Genomic DNA, 19,602 nt, shown 5'->3' with positions numbered 1-19,602 from the left:
GCTTCCTCTTGAACTTAACATCAGCTTTCCTCGAAGCAGGAAAGGCAGAAAACCCAGCTATGGAATATGAGTCCTTCCCTCCAGTTTCACTGGGCCATTGTAGGACGTACTCCCATTCCTGGTCTACTAACATTCACTGGGAGGGTACTATACATTAATGGGCTTAGATTAATCACCTGGGATACAAGGGCTTAGGGAGCCAGCAATGACACCCACCAAACTAATTGTGTGGCCTTGGGAAGATTCCTTTGGGTGTCTGAGACTCAGCTTTCACATCTACAAAGTGGGAATAAATATGGTACCCACCACATAGTGTGGCTGTGAGCAACAAATGAGATAACGTACGCGAGTAGAGTCCTTAGCACAGTGCCTGGCACCAGGTGAGCGTCAATAAATATTTATTATCATCTTCTCCTCTTCCTTATCATCCCTTTCTTTTCCTTTTTTTTTTTTTTTTTTTGCGGTACGCGGGCCTCTCACTGTTGTGGCCTCTCCCGTTGCGGAGCACAGGCTCTGGACGCGCAGGCTCAGCGGCCATGGCTCACGGGCCCAGCTGCTCCGCGGCATGTGGGATCTTCCCGGACCGGGGCACGAACCCGTGTCCGCTGCATCGGCAGGCGGACTCTCAACCACTGCGCCACCAGGGAAGCCCCATCCCTTTCTTTTTTAATCAATTATATATTAGTGTGGGGCCTCCCTGGTGGCACAGTGGTTGAGAGTCCGCCTGCCAATGCAGGGGATACGGGTTCGTGCCCCGGTCCGGGAAGATCCCACATGCCGGGAAGATCCCACATGCCGCAGAGCGGCTGGGCCCATGAGCCATGGCCGCTGGGCCTGCGTGTCCGGAGCCTGTGCTCTGCAATGGGAGAGGCCACAACAGTGAGAGGCCCGCATACCGCAAAAAAAAAAAAAAAATTATATATTAGTGTGCTGTTGTCAGGACCCTTTTGGTTACCCTTGGCAGCTTGAAATAGCTTGGGCCAAAGAGAAGTTCCTGGCTCATAGGACCTCAAAAGAGTTGGGTAAGCAGCAACCTTGGGCATCAGAAGTGCAGCCAGGCCTCAGGACCAGCTACCACCAGGACTTAGGTGCCCCCAGCTCTCTCCTCTGCCCTCAGCATTCTCTGTGTCAGCTGTCATTTCTTTTTCTGGACCTGCTTTCTCCGTAGAATAGGAAACGTGGCTGCTGACCACATGAGGGCTACAGACCCCACGTCTTTGACCTGTAGGAAAGAGCTGCTCCCTGAATCCCAGGGGAGAGCTCCCCTAGGCCAGGCTCAGGCCAGGGGTCCATTCATGTCAGCTGGGCATGGCCAGGCATCCTGTAGATACAAGGAAGCTTCTACTGTTGTCATGTTGACGGGGTGCTGGGTAGACCGTGTGTTAACCATCTGCTGTACACGCCTTCTTGAGAGAGTCTTGGAATGACAGATAATAACGACGGCAGCCAGTGTTTTTGAGTGCTCACTCTTGCAGTCTGTCAGACCCTGTGCCCAGCATTGCACTGTGGATGATCCCATTTAATTCCCACACAACCATGGGAGTTGGGGGTTATTATTATTATTGCCATCAGACAAACGAGGAAATTTAGGCCTATGATGGTCAAGTAAATTACCCAAGGGAAATAACATAAGTAATTGGTGGAGCCACAGTTCAAAGTCCTGCAGTCCACTCAGAGCTCATGCTTAGAACTTGCCTTGTAGCTCGGGCGACCAGACCTTCCGTTTACTCAGGATCATTGCCAATTTTACCTCTTGTCCTGACATAATTTGTATTAGTGCTCCCTGTACTCTCCAAAGTGTCTTGGTTTGGATGATAAATAATATAGTCATCTTAATTCTAGTAGGGATGCTGTGAGCAGACAATAAACAAAATGATTAAAATGTATAGGATGTTAAATGGTAAGCAGTGCAGTGGAGAGAAAAAGATAGCCCAAAGCCAGGGAGGGAATTCTGGCTTAGTAACGGAAGAAGTGTCTTGATTAACAGTGGAGGAAAATAGTTCCAGTATTTGGAAAAATAATCTTACCTGTTTAAAATATATGTTTTCAAATTTTATTTACATATAGTTAGTTTATTTATAAAAGCATGGGGTTGGTTTTTGGATGAGTGAGGGGGAGTGTTAAGATGTCCTCTTCATTAGCTCAGTGTGGGGAAGAAAATGCACCATTGAATTTGCAGGCACTGGTTACAATGAAACTTTCCATTTAGCCTGAAGCAGACAGCTTTGGCATCCATGTATCTGGTACTGGAAAGGAGAGGCACAATTACCTTCTTAACTTTTTCATCAGCAGGAACAGGGGTAGAAGCTTGCACCCTGACCTGGTGTCTCCTGTCTTATATCACATGTTTATCCCAAAGGCAAGACAGTAGGTGAAGTATTTATCCCTCCAGCTGCAAAGCAAAGGTACCTTGTGTAAGCGGAAGGCACTGGAATGAGAACCAGCTGCTGGGGTAACAGATGGGACCTGGGGGTCAAAAGATCCACATATTGGAAAAGGAAAAGATGCCGCCTTGAGCATCTTGTTGCCCATCAGCCTTGAAACCGTGGCTTCCTATTCTTGACTTGAAGGAGGAATTTCTATGGACTCCTCCCCTGTTCATTTCTCAGCTCAGGAGAGATTACTGTCATCACTCTGTTATGGACTGAATGTTTACATCCCCCCAAATTCATAAGTTGAAACTCTGGTCCTCAATGTGATGGTATTAGGGGGTGGGGCCTCTGGGAGGGAGTTAGGATTAGATGAGGTCATGGGGGTGGAGTCCTCACGAGGGGGTTCAGTGTCCTTTTAAGAGTCACGAGAGAACTTGCTTTCTCTGCTCTGCTCTCGGCTGTGTGAGGACAAAACAAGAAATCTGCATCCTGAAAGAGGGCCCTTCCCAGAACCTGACTGTGCTGACACCCTGATCTCAGATTTGCAGCCTCTAGAACTATGAGGAATAAATTTCTGTTGTTTATAAGCCACCCAGTCTATGGTGTTTTGTTGTAGCAGCTCAAGCTGACTGTAAATGTATTGAGGGTTCTTCTCAAATATAAGTAGAAACAGTACCCCATCCTCAGTCTTGGCAGTGCTTTGTGCTTTTCAGAGACCATGTATGCATGTGTGTATGCACGTATATATCTATGTATGTGTGTCACCTCCCAGCTGTCTTCTGCGGCCACACTGCAAGTTAGGTCTTGCGTAAAGTCTCAAGGCAGCGTCATGGGTGGCAGTAGATAAAAGCTTGGGTTCTGGCATCCAATTTTGTGGGTTCAAATATAACACTTCCACTTGCTGGCTGGGTGATCCGGGGCAAGCTGTGTTACCTTTCTGAGACTCAATTTCCTCCTCTCTAAAATGAACAAAAGCATGAGATATATTCATAAAGTTTTTATAAAGAATCGGTGTGATAATGCTTATAATGCCCATTGCCTTCTACTTAGTGAGTGCTCAATGGGTGTTGGCTAATTTTTATTTTTCCTGTGACTTGTCCAAGGTCACACAGCAGGTTAATAGAGCAGGCCTAAAAATCCAAATCTGCTCACTTGTAGTTCAGTGTTTTAGTTCAGGGTTTTGTTCCATATTTAACTCTTAGGCTGTTTGATTGGGGAAGAAGCATAATCAACATTTTGGTGTTTTTTTGGTTTTTTTTTTTTGCGGTACGCGGGCCTCTCACTGTCGTGGCCTCTCCAGGACTCTCACTGTTGTGGCCTCTCCCATTGCGGAGCACAGGCTCCGGATGCGCAGGCTCAGCGGCCATGGCTCACTGGCCCAGCCGCTCCGCGGCATGTGGGATCTTCCCGGACCGGGGCACGAACCCGTGTCCCCTGCATTGGCAGGCAGACTCTCAACCACTGCGCCACCAGGGAAGCCCCATAATCAACATTTAATCCACCCATTTTGGAAGTTCAAAGATGAAGTGCTTTATCCGAAGCCCTCTGCTTAGGAGGGGTTGAGAAGCGGAAACTGAGCTAGGAGTCTTTACCCATTAGGCCAGTGTTCTTTCCTGTGGCAGCCAATATCTGGCCATAATGTCTGCCTGCTTTTTTGCCTCCTCCTTACAGGGCAGCCAGAACTTTCATGGTTGTAGGTCTAGAAATATGGTTGTCGATTGAGGCTTTCTTTTAGAATTTAGAATCCTTTTTAAAACAACTCAATTTCCAATGGCAAATCATCCGTTGAAGAAGCTGTGAAGAAATCGTGACAACAGTGATTTCACTAATAGCTTCTCGTGGGATATTGAAATGAAAATTTCTTCTTGATACTCCAGGCAGAACTGTACACAGAGCACCTCTCTGCACTGCAGTGAGAGATCACCAAAAGATCTCAAACAACCCTTTAAATATTTTTCTTTTGCGAAACAAGCAGTTCCTCCAAAGGCGATAAAGGGGAGTTTAAATTATCCTGGGTTAATCTTTTTATAAATTGGGATCGTTTGGGGTCACAGCAACACATTTTTCCCCATGCCAACTCCTCCTTGAATAAACAATCAAACACATCTCTGTCTTTCCCTGTTTTGATTTCAAGCCGAGGTACCACGGGAGGTATTCCTCCTGGTCCAGGAGGGAGCCTTGGCTTTCTTCCCTTAAAAAGTGATGGCTTATTTAGACGGTGACATGCACCAGGATGACAACCCTGGAGAAATCAGAGCACACAGTGGCCCTTTGTGGGATGGGAGGGAGCCTTTTACTTCAATAGAAAAGTCTTCTTGGTCAATCTTATTTTAGTCCCCCGTGACCACAAATCAGAGCAACTTTGTCTATGCATCTCGGTTTGATGCTCAGAACCTAAAACTTCCTTCACAGATCTCAAGTGCTTTGGGACGTTTCTTTTTATACCACTTCGAACAGTACAACTTCACTGTTACACCGGGGAAGCTGGGAAGAAATCCAGGGTTCAGCCTGCGGGAGTCCTCCCCAAATCACAATAACAGTAATTTCATTCTTAGCATTCACACCTCCTGCTCAGAAGCCCTTCGGATCCTTGCAGTGATTTTTGTCAGGAAGGTGAGAGCATCCCCCAACTTAAACATGGGGGAATTTAGGCTCAGTGCGTCTAAAGAACTTGGGAACTATTAAGGGAGCCACTAAGTGGCAGATGCGGAGCCATAATGGCCAAGATTAAGTAAACATTTATTTAAATAGCAACCTCCTAAACCTACTGAAGAGCATTTGCCTGTGGGCCTGGAAATGCCTGCATTGGGAAGTGTGTGCTCACCATCTCGGTGGGGTGAGAGTAGGCTGCCGAGGGCTCCTTGCACAGCCAAAAACTGTGTGTGGAATGAGTTCTTGGGTGGTTGTTTCTTGTAAATAAGAAAGCTGTCACTGTAGCAGAGGTCATCGCTTGGGCAGTTGCTATGAATAGGGGGCGCTTGCTCAGCAAAGCAAGTTTCACTCTATTACTATTAACAGAGAAGTCACCGTAGACCAAAGCAGCGGAGTAGAAATTGCAATTAAATTTGCTATCAATCACACCGCTCAAGTACACTCCACGTTTTATCAAACATTTTTTTTTCACATATTCTTGCTTAATCGAGTACTTTACCCTATTGAAGGTGTGAGTTTAAAGGATTCAGGGGTCAACACCATGTAGTAGAGGAGCATTTTCTAAATCTGGTCTCTTTTTCTCTCTTACACTCTTTTTTTTTCAAAACAAAACAAAGCAAACAAACAAAAAACTCTCCTTGAGGAAGTGCCTAGGCCAAGGTTTTACCTGTCTCTCTCCTATTTTTTTCCCCTCCCGTTTTTGCATTGAGTTTTAATATGTCAGCAAGTTGAGAAGGAAGTTATAGGATTTTCTGGTATACATCACTTTTACATTATGATGGAGAATGACTTTTCCATGGCTAGGTTACTGAAGTGGTGTATACCCAATAAATTACAAAGATTTCAGGGTGACTTGAGGGATAGTAACGGGAATGTTGCTCCTTTCCCCTCCTGGTGTCTGGGCTGAGTTATTTAAGGACTTAGGAGAAAACACATGGCCTGCCCGTTTTACTGCCCTTCCCAATGTCTGGCTAGTGCAAGGTTGGAAGGTTAATCTTAAACTTTTCATCACTTTCCTTCATTTTATTTTTATCTGTTGGAGAGGAAAAGCTTTTCCTCTACCCTCTTAGGTTCAGTGCATGGAGGCCTGCAAATTTAACTGACAAAAGACAGATTAACAGGAGAAAAAAGCAAACAATTTCATGAATATTTTACATGCACAGGAGTTCACAGAGAAGAAGTGAAATTCAAAGAAGTGTTTAGACTCCGTGGCTTATATAGCATTTTAATAAAAGAGAGGGGGTTTGGGCCTTAAGGGATGATAAACTGTGGGAAAGTGACTAGGAGATATATGGGAAACGAATGGAAGATAAGGTTTTATTTTAGTTAGGTTTGTTTATGCAGACTCATCATGGACCAATGCTCTGTGTCCAGTGATTAGAGTTGCTATTCTCTTCCTGGTACGGAGGGGATGGGACAACTCACAAAGGGAAATGTATGCCTTTATTTTTAGGCTGAAAAGGGGAGGGAAGAATATTCTCTGTATCTTCTGATTCTCAGTTGCCTTCAGATCAAAATAATCCTCATGGCAAAGGAGCATATTTTGGGGTGGCAATATTCTGATCTTATCATATCCAACTTTTCATTTCTTACATCAGGGAGGAAAATGGTATATAGTGGATCCTTTTCTCCCCATCTAAAAGATTTAGGGCTGTTTCTTACAACTGGTATCCTGAACTCCCCCTTCCTTGTAAACCAGTCTTGGTTACTTGATCATTGAAAACAGAGTTCTTTCACAGAGACTGTCATTGCCAAATGTGATGTACCATTAAAAAAAATCTCCTACCACTTCTTATAAGTTTCAAAAATGTATTGCATCTGTAGTATAAATTTGGATGTATTTTGTGACATTCATTCATAAGGGAATTCAAATACAGTGGTAGAGGCAAGATCTAGAGTTTAGGATGCAGCAGCACCTGAAGAAAGGGAGATCCCCCTGTCCCCATTACTAATCTGCCTCAGTGAGAATTTCCACAAAAAGGCAGAGAGGTTGGGGCGAGATGCACACAGTTCTCTCAACTCCCAGATCTCTGCCTTTGCAACAACTGTCAGGACGTGTAGTCTTCATCTGTGTGCAGAGAGAATTTCCCCGAGCCTCAAAGTCCCCACACCAGGGGCTGGCCTTGGCGGCGTACTTCTGCAGACATCCGTTGTAATTGGGGGTTGACTTGATCCTTGACAAAGGAACGTGTGTTGGAATGGACAGCTGTAATGTCCTTTTGGCCTTGGGCCTCCCAGCTATGTTTTCATCAAATCTGTCTTCTCTCCCTTTCCCATCACAGTTTTAATAGATAAACTCCGAGCTAGAAAGAGTGACTTGAGTATATAGATTCTACAATATGCTCCAGGATATTCAACATCCCACTATTATCTGAGAGAAAATGTCAACCTTTTAACGTCAGCCCTGGCTATATCTGAATATTTAAAAGAGGCTTCTTTTGAAACCTTTTCATGTTTTGCTATTTATGCTACCCACCCTGCCCCAGAGATTTAGAGGAAATAATCTCTAGGTTTTGTTTTCCTTCCCTGTGAAATCCTTTCGAGTGTTAGACGGTCTGCCACTTTTTCCCTGACATTTCCTTTACATAGGGCTGCTATTCTAAACTGATGGTCACAGAGTCCTTCTCAATAACACAGAGACAAAACGGTCTGCATAGCTGATAAATTATAAGCCGGCGCCGTGTGTTAGCTTGATGGATGGTTATAGTGAATGTGTGTGAGTCATGGGTGTTTTTTTTGGTAAAAAGAATTATGTGAACTTTTCTCCTCTATTTTGAGTGCTTTGAAATGTACTACTTTTCTTTCTTTTCTTTTCTTTCTTTCTTTTTTTTTTTTTTTTTTGTTCTTTAAGGTGTATGTCAAGGAACTAGGCACCGTATCAGAATAGTCATTTTCTAGTTTTCAAAGTTATTGTTTGGGAGTTGAGGAGGTGGAAGGACTGAATAGAAAAGAATTGTGTGTTGACAAGTAAGCCAGCCTGTGAAATGTGAAAGAAAATTACAGTCACCTGCTTTAAAAGGGGGGGGTCTCCCTCACCCTACCCTACCCCAGGGGGTCAATTTGAAATCTGGGGTAGATTTGCAGTGAATCCCCTTGGAGGCGATGTGATTCTAATTAACCATTGCTTTGCAGCTACTGTAGAAATGCTTGAGTTTATTTGGGTAGATTTCTTTTCGGCCAGGCTGCAGAGTAAATAATGTTTGACAGTCACATCGCTGGGTCTCTGACTCGCTGTCTCCTAAAGCAGTGCTGTCCTTTGCTTCATGTGTCACTGGGACCTTTGATATATAACACGTGGGTGCCTGCTTTGCTGTAACATCCAAATACTGGGGAGTATCGCTGGGCTCAGTGCTATTCAAAGTGGGGCCCGAGGACCAGTGCCAGGCTGCAAGCTGCCCTTTCTGGTCCCTACGACAAGATGAGGGCAGAAATTGAGAGGAAGGGCTCAGAAACTTTTCTAGCAATCTGACAGTATGTATGATTTTACGTCAGGTGAATCTAACAAACACTTGGGGCCTTGATGTCTTCTTAAATTTGTTTTCCTAGGAATGGATTTTTATTGTATTTTGCACAAGTACTGATCTGTGACAGATCGGAGGTCGAGGTCTTTCACCACTGATAGTTTGAGTTGTACGGGTTTAGCTCTTGTGGTTTCATTGGTGAGCAAATGTCAGGGTCTTCCCACCCACCTGAGGGGCTCAAGCCACTGTTGATTCAAAAAGGGAAGGTTAGGGACGTTTCAGATTTTTTTTTTTTTTTTTTGGTCTTTTGTTAAATTTTTCACTGTTGCTCTTACAAACATTTCTTTCTGAACATCTCTTCCACTGTTTAAGAAAAGCAGGCTCCTGTGAAGGTGAATTTTGCTGTGTCTCCTGCAGATGGGGTGCTGAGATGCAGTGTGCAGGTGGCAGCAGGCTCGCGGAGGCCACTTGTAGCCGCATGCCAGCACCTGCCCCGGGTGGCTTCTCCCGCCCCACCTCTGAGCCAGTCCCTCCAGCCTGGGGGTCCTGTCCCTCCACCTGGGGGAGGGATTATGCTTGCTGAGCTAATGTCTGGGAAGTGTTCTGGAGTTCCCGGAAGGAAAAGGAGAGGCCGCCCACTTGTGATACCTTGTGCTAAGGCAGGAGAGCTGCAGGACAGAGGGGAGGAACCAGGAAAAGAAAATTGAGAATTGAATCATCTCCACTTCACTGCAGTCCCTGGGGTCCGCCTGCTCTAGTGGCCTTGAACTGCTTTCCAAAGTGGACATCTTGTGATGTGAGGGGGAGAAGGAGAGAGGGAAGCTGCTTGCCTTTGCACCTACTTGGAACTTTCTCCGGGATATCCACAAGGCTCACGCTCCCTCCTTTTTCTTTCTTTCTTTTTTTTTTTTTTTTGCCGTGCACGGGCCTCTCACTGTTGTGGCCTCTCCCGTTGCGGAGCACAGGCTCCGGACGCGCAGGCTCAGCGGCCATGGCTCACGGGCCCAGCCACTCCGTGGCATGTGGGATCTTCCCGGACCGGGGCACGAACCCGTGTCCCCTGCATTGACAGGCGGACTCTCAACCACTGTGCCACCGGGGAAGCCCTCTCCCTCCTTTTTCAAGTCTTGGTTTAAGACTTGAAGTGTGGCCTTCACTGTGACGCCTTCCGTGGCCTTTCCCCAGCACACACTGTTTCCTTTACCTGCTGTATTTGTTTCCATAGTACTTATCATCCAGCTCCTCGGTCATTATTCATTTTGTTGTAATATAATGTAATTAATATAACATCATCTATTAAAATGTAGGTCTACAAGGGCAAGAGGCTTTGTCTGTAGGGCTCACTGCTGTATCTCCAGAATCAAAAACAGTGCCTGACATATAGTAGGCACTCCATAAATATTTGTTGTATAAATGAATGGATGAATAAGTGAAGGGGCAGGATGACAAGGGAGCCAGCTGTGTCCAAGGAGCCATTCGGCCAGATGCATCCAACTGTCCACTGAGTGATCGAATTGGAGCCACTGGAAGGGCAGAGTCAAGGGGAGGTGACCAGCATTTAACCAGTGCCTACTGTATACCAAGCACTGTGGTAAGCATCCTAGGTTCATTATTCAATGTAAGTATCAAATTACTGCATGAAGTATGTATGGTTAGCTCCATTTTACAGGTGGGGAAACTCAAGAGGTTAATAATCTTACCCAAGGTCACCCAGCCCAGTAAGTGGCAGAACTGGCATCCAACTTAGTCTATCTGATTCCAAAAAGAAATTTGAACATTTCCCAAAAAAGTCAGTGGATCACAGTGCCTCTTGTCTTTTTGCTTTCCTGCCTGTGAAATGAGGATTAATTTTCCTCATCCTTCACCAAATTTTTATCTGATGAGAATGGAAATCTGGGACAGTTGAAACACAACTATTACAAGATATGAGCTTTGCAAATATGGGGCTGAGAATTAGATCACATTATTGAGTAATGTTCACAAATAAGTGAGTGGAACTCAGAGCTAGATTAAATCCAGCCAGTGGGGATGAGTGGGGTTTCTATGCAACGCTGCATGCCAGGCACTGGTTTCAGTATTTTATTATTCCAGATACTTCCCTAGGCTGAGACCACAACCTCCAGACTCAGCATATTATCTTTCACTTAAGATATATTTATGGAGCATCCACTAGGTGCTTGGGGTAGACCAGTAGAGAGAACAAAGTTCCTTGCCCTTCATGGAACTTCTGTCTTAGTAGGGAGAGAGAGATAGGAAATAAACAGTAAGTAATAAACATATGTAAACATATGGCAATAAACTATAAAGTAAATTACATGGTATATTAAGAGATGGTAAGTGCTATGGAAATAAAAAGTAGTGTAGGGGAAAGGGCTTGGATGTCCAGCGGGGAGGTGGCCAGACTGCAGATTAGATCAAGTGGTCCAGGTGGGCCCCGTTGAAACAGTGCAGTTTGAACGAAGACCTGAAATAGGCAAGGGAGTGAGCCAAGAGGTATCCTGGAGGGAGAGCAGTCCAGTCCAGAGAAAAGGCAGAGAGAGCAGCGCTGAGATGGGCTCCTGCCTGGTATATGTGGGGAACAGCCAGGAGGTGAGCTTCGGGGGAGCTGAATGGGGGGCTACCTTGATGGTGGAGACACTGGATATCCCGATGGATGGAATATGGGAGATAAGACAAAGTGAGGAGTCCAGGATAAGCCAAGGTTTAATCTTTATATTCTTTCACTTTATTCCCTTTTGATTACCTAACATAACTCAGTATTCCCAAAAGTATTAGCATCAAAGTCTTTGGAGATTTAGCCACTGTAGTTGTACTCGTCTGCAGTGTCTCTGGATTTGGGTTTCTTCAGCTATCACATGGAGGGAATCTAAAAGATAACTTTCTAATCCCTTGTGTGACTGTTTCTGAAAGATTCCTTTTTAGGAGTCATATTCCGATTGCTGGCTTGCTTCCCTCCCTCCTTCCTTCCTCCATTTATGCATCATGGGTCTTTAAAACATTTGCTGGAACAAGAGCACTTCCTGGAGCCATGTACATGGAGGCTGAGAAGGGAGAAAAAGAGAATCTCTGCCTTTCAATAGCTCATTTCTTCTTGCTGAGGTTAGATAAGAGTGCAATAAGCAAGGTGAGAATTAGATCAAATTAGCAAAATTCAAATAGTATAGAAGAAGCAGCCATGGAGGTAAAGTGGAATAGTAAGTTAAAGGCTTGAGTGGATAAAAGCATGTAGATAGTTTGGGAGCATATGCAAGCTCAGGTTCAGGGAACCTGAGAAGGGTGAGAGCATGGTAAAGGGTGCTTGCGTGCTCCCGGGAAAGGGGCTGAGATGTGTCGATGAAGCTGGACTGAGAGGGGGAGGGGGCCTGGTGGAGAACTGCGCACTGGGGCCAGAGGGATCTGCTCTGAGCAGGAGGCAACCTGAAGGAAGGGATGACATCATGAAGATGGACTGGAAGGCACTCACCCTGGCTGTTTGGTACTCTAGGAGCTAGAACAGGGGAATAAGGAGGTGAGAAAAACAGCCCAGGAGACTGTTGAATTACCTCTGGATCCTGATGTCTGAAATCGTGACACCTCACTGGTCTCTTCTCTGGCTGACAATTTTGATCAAAATTCTGGGCATTAAGGTGGCAAAGAAAAGTTCATTAAACACGATCTATTTGAAGAAAAAAAAAAACTATCCAAACAAGGAAATGAAATTATCCAAACAAGGAAATGAAATGTTTCCTATATTGTTGACCCAAAGTTAGAACTGAACTAAGACCACTTGCAAGAGTTTTTGTGAGGAGCTCTTAAATTAAAAACAAACAAACAAAACAAACAAAACAAACCAACTCCTCCATCACTTGTCTGTGAGCCATTCTGGAAACAAAGAACATCCCCAAATTGAGGTTCATGGCCAACTTTATTTCTCTCCATGCAGTTGTAGTGGTGCGATTTGCACACTTGCTGCATTCGTACATGTGTTTATTCTAATGGTTCAGCTGGGCTTGGATGCTGGCTGCAATAAGCCTAAGAAAGACCCGCATTTCTCCACTCCTCCATTTCTGATTATATTTCATAATGTGTTAATATTTGCAGGCTAATCTTTTTTTTTTGAAATCTACCTTTTATTTTTATTTATTTATTTTTAACATCTTTATTGGAGTATACTTGCTTTACAATGTTGTGTTAGTTTCTGCTGTATAACAAAGAGTGAATCAGATATACATATACATATATCCCCATATCCCCTCCCTCTTGCATCTCCCTCCCTCCCATCCTCCCTATCCCACCCCTCTAGGTGGTCACGAAGCACTGAGCTGATCTCCCTGTGCTATGCGGCTGCTTCCCATTAGCTATCTATTTTACGTTTGGTAGTGCATATATGTCCATGCCACTCTCTCACTTTGTCCCAGCTTACCCTTCCCCCTCCCCGTGTCCTCAAGTCCATTCTCTATGTCTGTGTCATTATTCCTGTCCTGCCCCTAGGTTCTTCAGAACCCCTTTTTTTTTTTTTTTTTTTAGATTCCACATATATGTGTTAGCATATGTTTTTCTCTTTCTGACTTACTTCACTCTGTATGACACTCTAGGTCCATACACCTCACTGCAAATAACTCAATTTCATTTTTTATGGCTGAGTAATATTCCATTGTATATATGTGCCACATCTTCTTTATCCATTCATCTGTCAGTGGACATTTAGGTTGCTTCCTTGTCCTGGCTATTGTAAATAGAGCTGCAATGAACATTGTGGTACAGGACTCTTTTTGAATTATGGTTTTCTCAGGGTATATGCCCAGTAGTGGGATTGCTGGGTCGTATGGTAGTTCTATTTGTAGTTTTGTAAGGAACCTCCATACTGTTCTCCATACTGGCTGTATCAATTTACATTCCCACCAACAGTGCAAGAGGGTTCCCTTTTCTCCACACCCTCTCCAGCATTTATTGTTTGTAGATTTTTTGATGATGGCCATTCTGACTGGTGTAGTTTTGATTTGCATTTCTCTGATGATTAATGATGTTGAGCATCCTTTCATGTGTTTGTTGGCAATCTGTATATCTTCTTTTGAGAAATGTCAATTTAGGTCTTCTGCCCGTTTTTGGATTGGGTTTTTTGTTTTATTGATATTGAGCTGCATGAGCTCCTTGTAAATTTTGGAGATTAATCCTTTGTCAGTTTGCAGGCTAATCTTGCACAACTATTGAGAGATTCTCAGGACCGAAATAAACATCTGGGAGAAGAAATGAAAGAACTTCAGCAAAGACTTGGAGAAGTCCAGGGCGACAATAAGGTACCGTGAATATTTTAAAGGCAAAAACCTCTCCTGAGTAATTTTGTGCCAGAGGTTTATGTATGGTGCATCAGAAGAATGTAATGCAGCATTTGCAGAAAAATTTGTTATAGATTTTTACATTTGCAATGAAAATTCACAGTTTAGCATTTCTTATCTTTATTACCTTCCCTTCGCGTGTGTGCACGCACACGTGTCTGTGTGTGTTTCTGGGTTGCTCTAAAATATTGTCACAACCCATTGTAGAAGTTTCATTACGTTCAGCTTGGTGCTGAATAACATTGTGGTTGAGAGCAAAATAAAGCCCAAATGCTATGCTTTCTCCTTTCTATACAAATAATGGATTTGTGGCTCAGATGATTTGGAATTATTCACATTCAGTTTTGAATTTTAAGTAGTCATCCTACTAATTATGTTCACATAACCAATTTATTTTATTGCTAAATTTGGCAATTTGTATGGAACATTGCTCAAAATCCACTGCTTGGTATTAATCAAACTCCCCTGTTGGCAACGTTAATTATAAAATATGAACTCATATACTCCAAACTAAATGTGAGCACTGTCTCTCCCAGCTGAAGCTGTGAACAAAAGTACAATTGAGAAAAGGAAGAAAAACTACCGAAGTTTAATTCCATCGCCCCCAAATCATTTCCCATTTTGCCAATAGATTCAATTTCAACTTCTTGCCAGAGCCAGTTTTCCCAACAGGGATGGCCTTTGGAGTTTTACTCAAGCAAACTACATGGTGGGGAGGAGGTACTTTCTTGGGCAATGTCTTTTGAATGGTACCAAATTCCCTGACAAATGATGGGGATGTTTGTTGTTCCTGGGAGTCACTGGTTATTGGAAGGCACCATTTTGAAAGATGCTCATTCTTTAAAAAAAAAAAAAAAATGTATGGATGTGTCTGGATTATCTCGAGAACTCTTCCACAACAAAGGTCAGAAAGGATTGTGTGCTTACTGCTGGCTTAAGGGGCTCAATCTAAGGGCGTACTGGTGGGACTTCCCTGGTGGTCCAGCAGTTGAAACTCCACACTTCCACTGCAGGGGGCACGGGTTCAATCCCTGGTCGGGAAACTAGGATCCCGCATGCCACGAGGTGTGGTCAAAAAGTAAAAAAAAAAAAAAAAAAAAGGGCATACTGGGAAGTCTTCTTTACATAGCCACTTGTCCACTTAGTCTGCCTTTAAAAAATTTTTTTTAAACCTCTTGGATTTAACATACTATATTTGAAAAATATTTCATGACTATTCTCCATCATGAAATAGGGAGTGGGTGAGAATGCTAAGAAGGGTGCTAATTAACCCTGGACAAGCTAATCGGGCCTCTCAAAAGGATTTGAGCTCTGTAACCTAGGTGTTTGGTCAATAATTAAAGGCCAGGCCTTCTTAGGTGTTATCAAATGATAGCATCAGGGCAAGTTTTTCTAGAGAGTAAAATCAAGTATGTGCAATCATTTCCTTTTAAACCCATAAAAATACTGCAGGAATTTTGGAGAAGTTATAAATCCAGAAAATACTGAAACATTTTGAAATGTGATTTTTGGAGTCATGATTCTTCTTGACTGATTTTCTTTTTCTTCTTCTTTTCTTTTCGTTTTTATTTTCTGAGTTACCCGCCCCCCGCCACCTCCAACTGTCCTAAACACACCTCTGCCTCATCTTTTGGTCACTTTTAATTGTATCGCCTTGTAGGCCTGAGATATTTTAGGAATTGACATTTGCAACTGATATTTCGAGGAAAGAAAGGGAGGGTATGTGTGCATGAGCGTGTGTGTGAGTGTAACGCTAAGCGCAGGTCTGGGGCTGCTTTTGCATTGGCACCATCTGAGCTTCATGATTTGCTTGTATTCTGGGCCTTTATTCCAGTAGCTGGACACATTTATCAAACTTGGTTTTCTCACTCAAGGTTTAGAATTTAGTGACTCATATTCATGGCCTGTGAAGTAATTTGCCTGCCAGCAGATGCAGGCAAGATGTTAAAATGTTCAGTAGACCCTGTATCTCAGTCTCCAGTCCTCTCCTCCTCAAAAAAGACCAACTGCAGTGAGCCCCAGAGACTCTGTTTATTCTCATTTGCATTTGCAAAGTTATAGGGCTGGTTTATTTTCATCCCCCCTGTGAGTCACGGTCATCCTCCCCCCCCCACCCCACCCCCAGTCATCAACATTAAGGCCGGATGACTCATTCAGTAATGACACCAGCCATCTTGAGAAACACAGAGGCCTCTCTTGAAGGGTGGCTGTGACTGTGTGGTGGAGAATGGGTTAACCTTTCCTTTGCTCTTTTATTCATCGTGTCACAGCTCCAACCTTTCCATCGCCTTCGGAATCTAGTCCCACCTCCTTACTATGGTGTGCTTGGCCCTCCATTATCTGGACCCTCCTGCTTTTTCCAGCCACATCTGTTGCCATTAGTCGCCTCACACTTCAGCTCTGCAGGGCTAATTTCAGCCCCTCAGCTGAGCCATACTGAGTTGTGCCTCAGGGCCTTTGCACCTGCTGTCTGCTCTCTGGAACACTCTTCCCCTTTACTTCTGTAAACTCCTGCTCATCTTTCAGGTCATAGGTCAAATGTAGCCTTCTCCAACTCTCAGGGGCAGGTCCTGCACACACCCACAGTGCCCTGCTCTCTTCCCTCTGCTTGTACTTGTTTGGCACCCCTCCCCCAAAGGTAAACTCTTTGCAGGCCAAATTCCTGTATCTGTAGGAATTTGCATGTTAGTTCGTGATACACAGACATTATTTAATAGATCTTTATTGAAGGAATGGAATAGGATAAATGAATGAGTGAATGAATAAAGGGAATGCAAAAAGGAGCAAAAAGGTTCAATAAAGAGGAAGAGGAAAAGAAAAAGGAAGAACACATGAAAATAGCAGACTGACTGCCCCTCCGGTTGTCATCACTAACTCTCTTTGTGGGGTCAGGAGTAGTTTAGAAACCTGGAGAAAGGAGTTAGAAAAGCAAACTATTCCATCTGAGAAAACGCAGAAGAAAGCCAAACCTAAGGTGTGAGACCTTAGGGAGCCCCTGGAAAGGTCAGGGGTTCTGATGCTGAGCCTTAGTGGATGTGGGGTAAGGGTCCTGCTCCTAGGCTGGTTCAAGCCTGTTAAATTCAATAATACTTAATAATGGATGTTGTGGGATTCCTAACTCCTCCCATTCCGAACAGAAGGGCTTGTGGCATCACTTTATGAGCAACTATTAAAGTGGAAGTTCGTTATCTCCAAGTTGTCATTTTAACTGATGACCCTTAGCCATATTTTGGGAAGCCCAGATTCTAGATGTTAAGTACATTTAAGAAACAAGGTGATAGGAAATTACTTGCCTTGGCTATTTTAAGGTAGACTAATTTTTCCATTTGTTCAGCTAGAGCCTTGTAACCCTACGTGCCATAAAGCATTTTCAAACAGCCTCTTGAAAGATTTGTTGCCACCCTGTCTTACAAGCAGCTTAGCACTCACACAGGGCTGGAGGTGGAGGGTGGGATTCCATGATTAACAAACCTATTATCTCTCTGAGCAGCGCCCCAATCGAGGCTTCTGGACAGACACAAAGCCCCAGTTCAAACCAGACGAGAGGTGGGAAAAGGGAAGCCTAGTAGACACCCTCCCCTTCCTTGCTAATAATAGCTCTGAAAGGTTGAGGAGGGAAGGGAGAACTCACACCTCCACAAATCACCCTGGGGAAAGCTTTTCATGAGGGTGGGTTGCCCAGGGTTCTTTGTGTGGCAGTCTGTGAGGAATAAGGACCAATTACGTGGAAAACCCAGGCAATGCTAGGGCCTCAAGTGTGGAGAGCAGCCCACCCAGAGAGTTACAGCTCCCCTTCTTGCCCCAGAGGCATGCCTGCTTCCTCTTCTGGGCATTAAGAAAAGAGTGGATTTAGGGAAAGGGGACCGGGGGGCGGGGGGAAAGGAGGCCTCTGAGAACTTAAGGATCAGTAAGAGGCAGTCCACAGAACTAGCAGAGCACTCTTGAATCACAGATATCCAGAGGTGAGCTGGTGAACCAGCTCTTCTGAAGAGGAAGCCTGGCTGGTAGCACTTTACCAATTTCCCTGGTGTCAATACTGATGCCATGGCATTCAAATATCAGGCTAACAAAGTGAAGTCACTGAACTGGGAGTTAGAAAGCTTGGCACTCCAGAAAGAGCTAGCTCCAGCCTCCCACTGCCAAGTGGTATAATCTAGAATAGTCCAAGAGGTCCATCTTTGGAAACTGCTAGGCCCAGGTTTATATTCTAACTCTGCCAGTTATTATTTGTGTGGCCTTGAGCAAGTCAGTTGTCTCTCTAGACCCCAGTTTCCTCATCTGTAAAATGGGAGTAATGATACCTCACATAGAATTGCTGTCAGGTTTCATCGTTATTCATCAATACATAATTGGGGACTGATTAATGTTCTAGGAGCTGTGACTACGTCAGGAATAAGAAAAACAAGGTGCCTGTTCTCACAGAGCTTATAGTCTAGTTGGGGAGACAGAGAATAAGAAAATAAAATACTTATGTAAGATCATCAGACAGTGGTTAGTGCTGGGAAGAAAAGAAAGCAGGAGATTTAATGGTTTGGAGTGTGTGTGTGCATGCAATATTATGTCTATAAAGGGTGTAGCATAGTACCTGGCATCCAGTAAGCACTCCATAAAGGGTAAACATTGCTGGTATCTTTAGCACAACCTGGGCCCACATCGGCTTAGTATCCTCTTGTATCAGAGTTCCACCAGGAATCTCAAGGTCTTCCTTTCTGTTGATCGACTGTTTCCAGTGAACCCCGGGGGTATGTGCCTCCCAACAGAGACAGAGACTGGGGTAAGAAGCCTGGCATCTGGCAAATGGATCCCCAAAACTCAGCCCTCCTTATCACCACCTGACTTTATTATTTATCACCACCCCAAATATTATTGCTTTGGTGTCACGCTCCCAGAAGCTTCCTTGCATTTTGTGTACCCTTGTGGAATAAGCACCTAATAGAACAGGCCAGGAGCAGCATCTCGTGTTCCTGCTGGGTTTCCTTGTCTGCTTGCTTTTATTTTTAATTCATTTTACAGATTATGGCACTTTAAGTGCAGAAGAACAATAATGCAATGCGAAGTACTCAAAAGCAAGGAACTTCAGGTGGACAGGGTCAGGCAGTCACATTTCCTGGGCCCCTGCTGGCCAATTTAAATGTAACTGTTTGCAGTCATTCATAAACATGGGGTTTTGCCCTTAATAATGAGCTTTATGTTACACCAGCTGAAGGTCTTTAAGTACCTCTGTTTTATCTGGTGTTGGCCCCATAAAATAATAGACCCCTTCTGTGAACGTACCTCTAATGATGTGGGACTTTTGGAAGGATTCAGCAAGCAAACCAATTAAGTCAAAGCTACCAGCCAATACCGGCAGACCAATGAGCATGCAGGTGACTAATTAAAGTATACTCTGTTAAAAAATAAAAGTGTTCAGCTTGGATGTTTGTAAGAGTCCAGGATGAGGGATTAGAGAGCTCTTTGTAAACATTTCGTCTTTATGCTTCAAAGGAGCACAGAGATGTCCTAGCTTGTGGGAAACCAGGATGAAGAGGGCACTCTAATGAAAAGCTCTCACCTTGGGGCATTATAGAAATTAATTACAAAGAATTAAAGTGAGTGATAAGGGCCCTTCACCTGCTCCAGCCCCATCATATCTTATTCTAACTGGGATCTTGATGGTGAAACACAGGCAACGCTCAGCAAGCAGCCAGACTAGTTCAACATTTCCTAATGTTTTATTGTTAGATGAATTAAGCAAATGAATTTGGTCTCAGACACCATATTTGAGCTTATTCTGGCTTATATGAGCACACAGCCCGGGTAGAC

The 19,602-nt window shown here is 44.1% G+C and overlaps 1 protein-coding gene across 1 annotated transcript in view; it reads left to right on the top strand.

The window, feature by feature from the left end:
- The window catches only part of CCDC149 (coiled-coil domain containing 149), a 97,570-nt gene that overhangs the window by 37,426 nt on the left and 40,542 nt on the right, over window positions 1–19,602 (top strand). The window contains 1 exon segment of the mRNA XM_079703228.1: window positions 13,654–13,761. Within this exon segment, the coding sequence (XP_079559354.1) occupies window positions 13,654–13,761 (108 nt within the window).

The sequence above is a fragment of the Hyperoodon ampullatus genome, assembly GCF_949752795.1.
Source record: "Hyperoodon ampullatus genome assembly, chromosome: 1".
NCBI classification, from domain to species: domain Eukaryota; kingdom Metazoa; phylum Chordata; class Mammalia; order Artiodactyla; family Ziphiidae; genus Hyperoodon; species Hyperoodon ampullatus.
The sequence above is the reverse complement of the archived record's forward strand: the minus strand, read 5'-3'. Positions and strand labels throughout refer to the sequence as shown.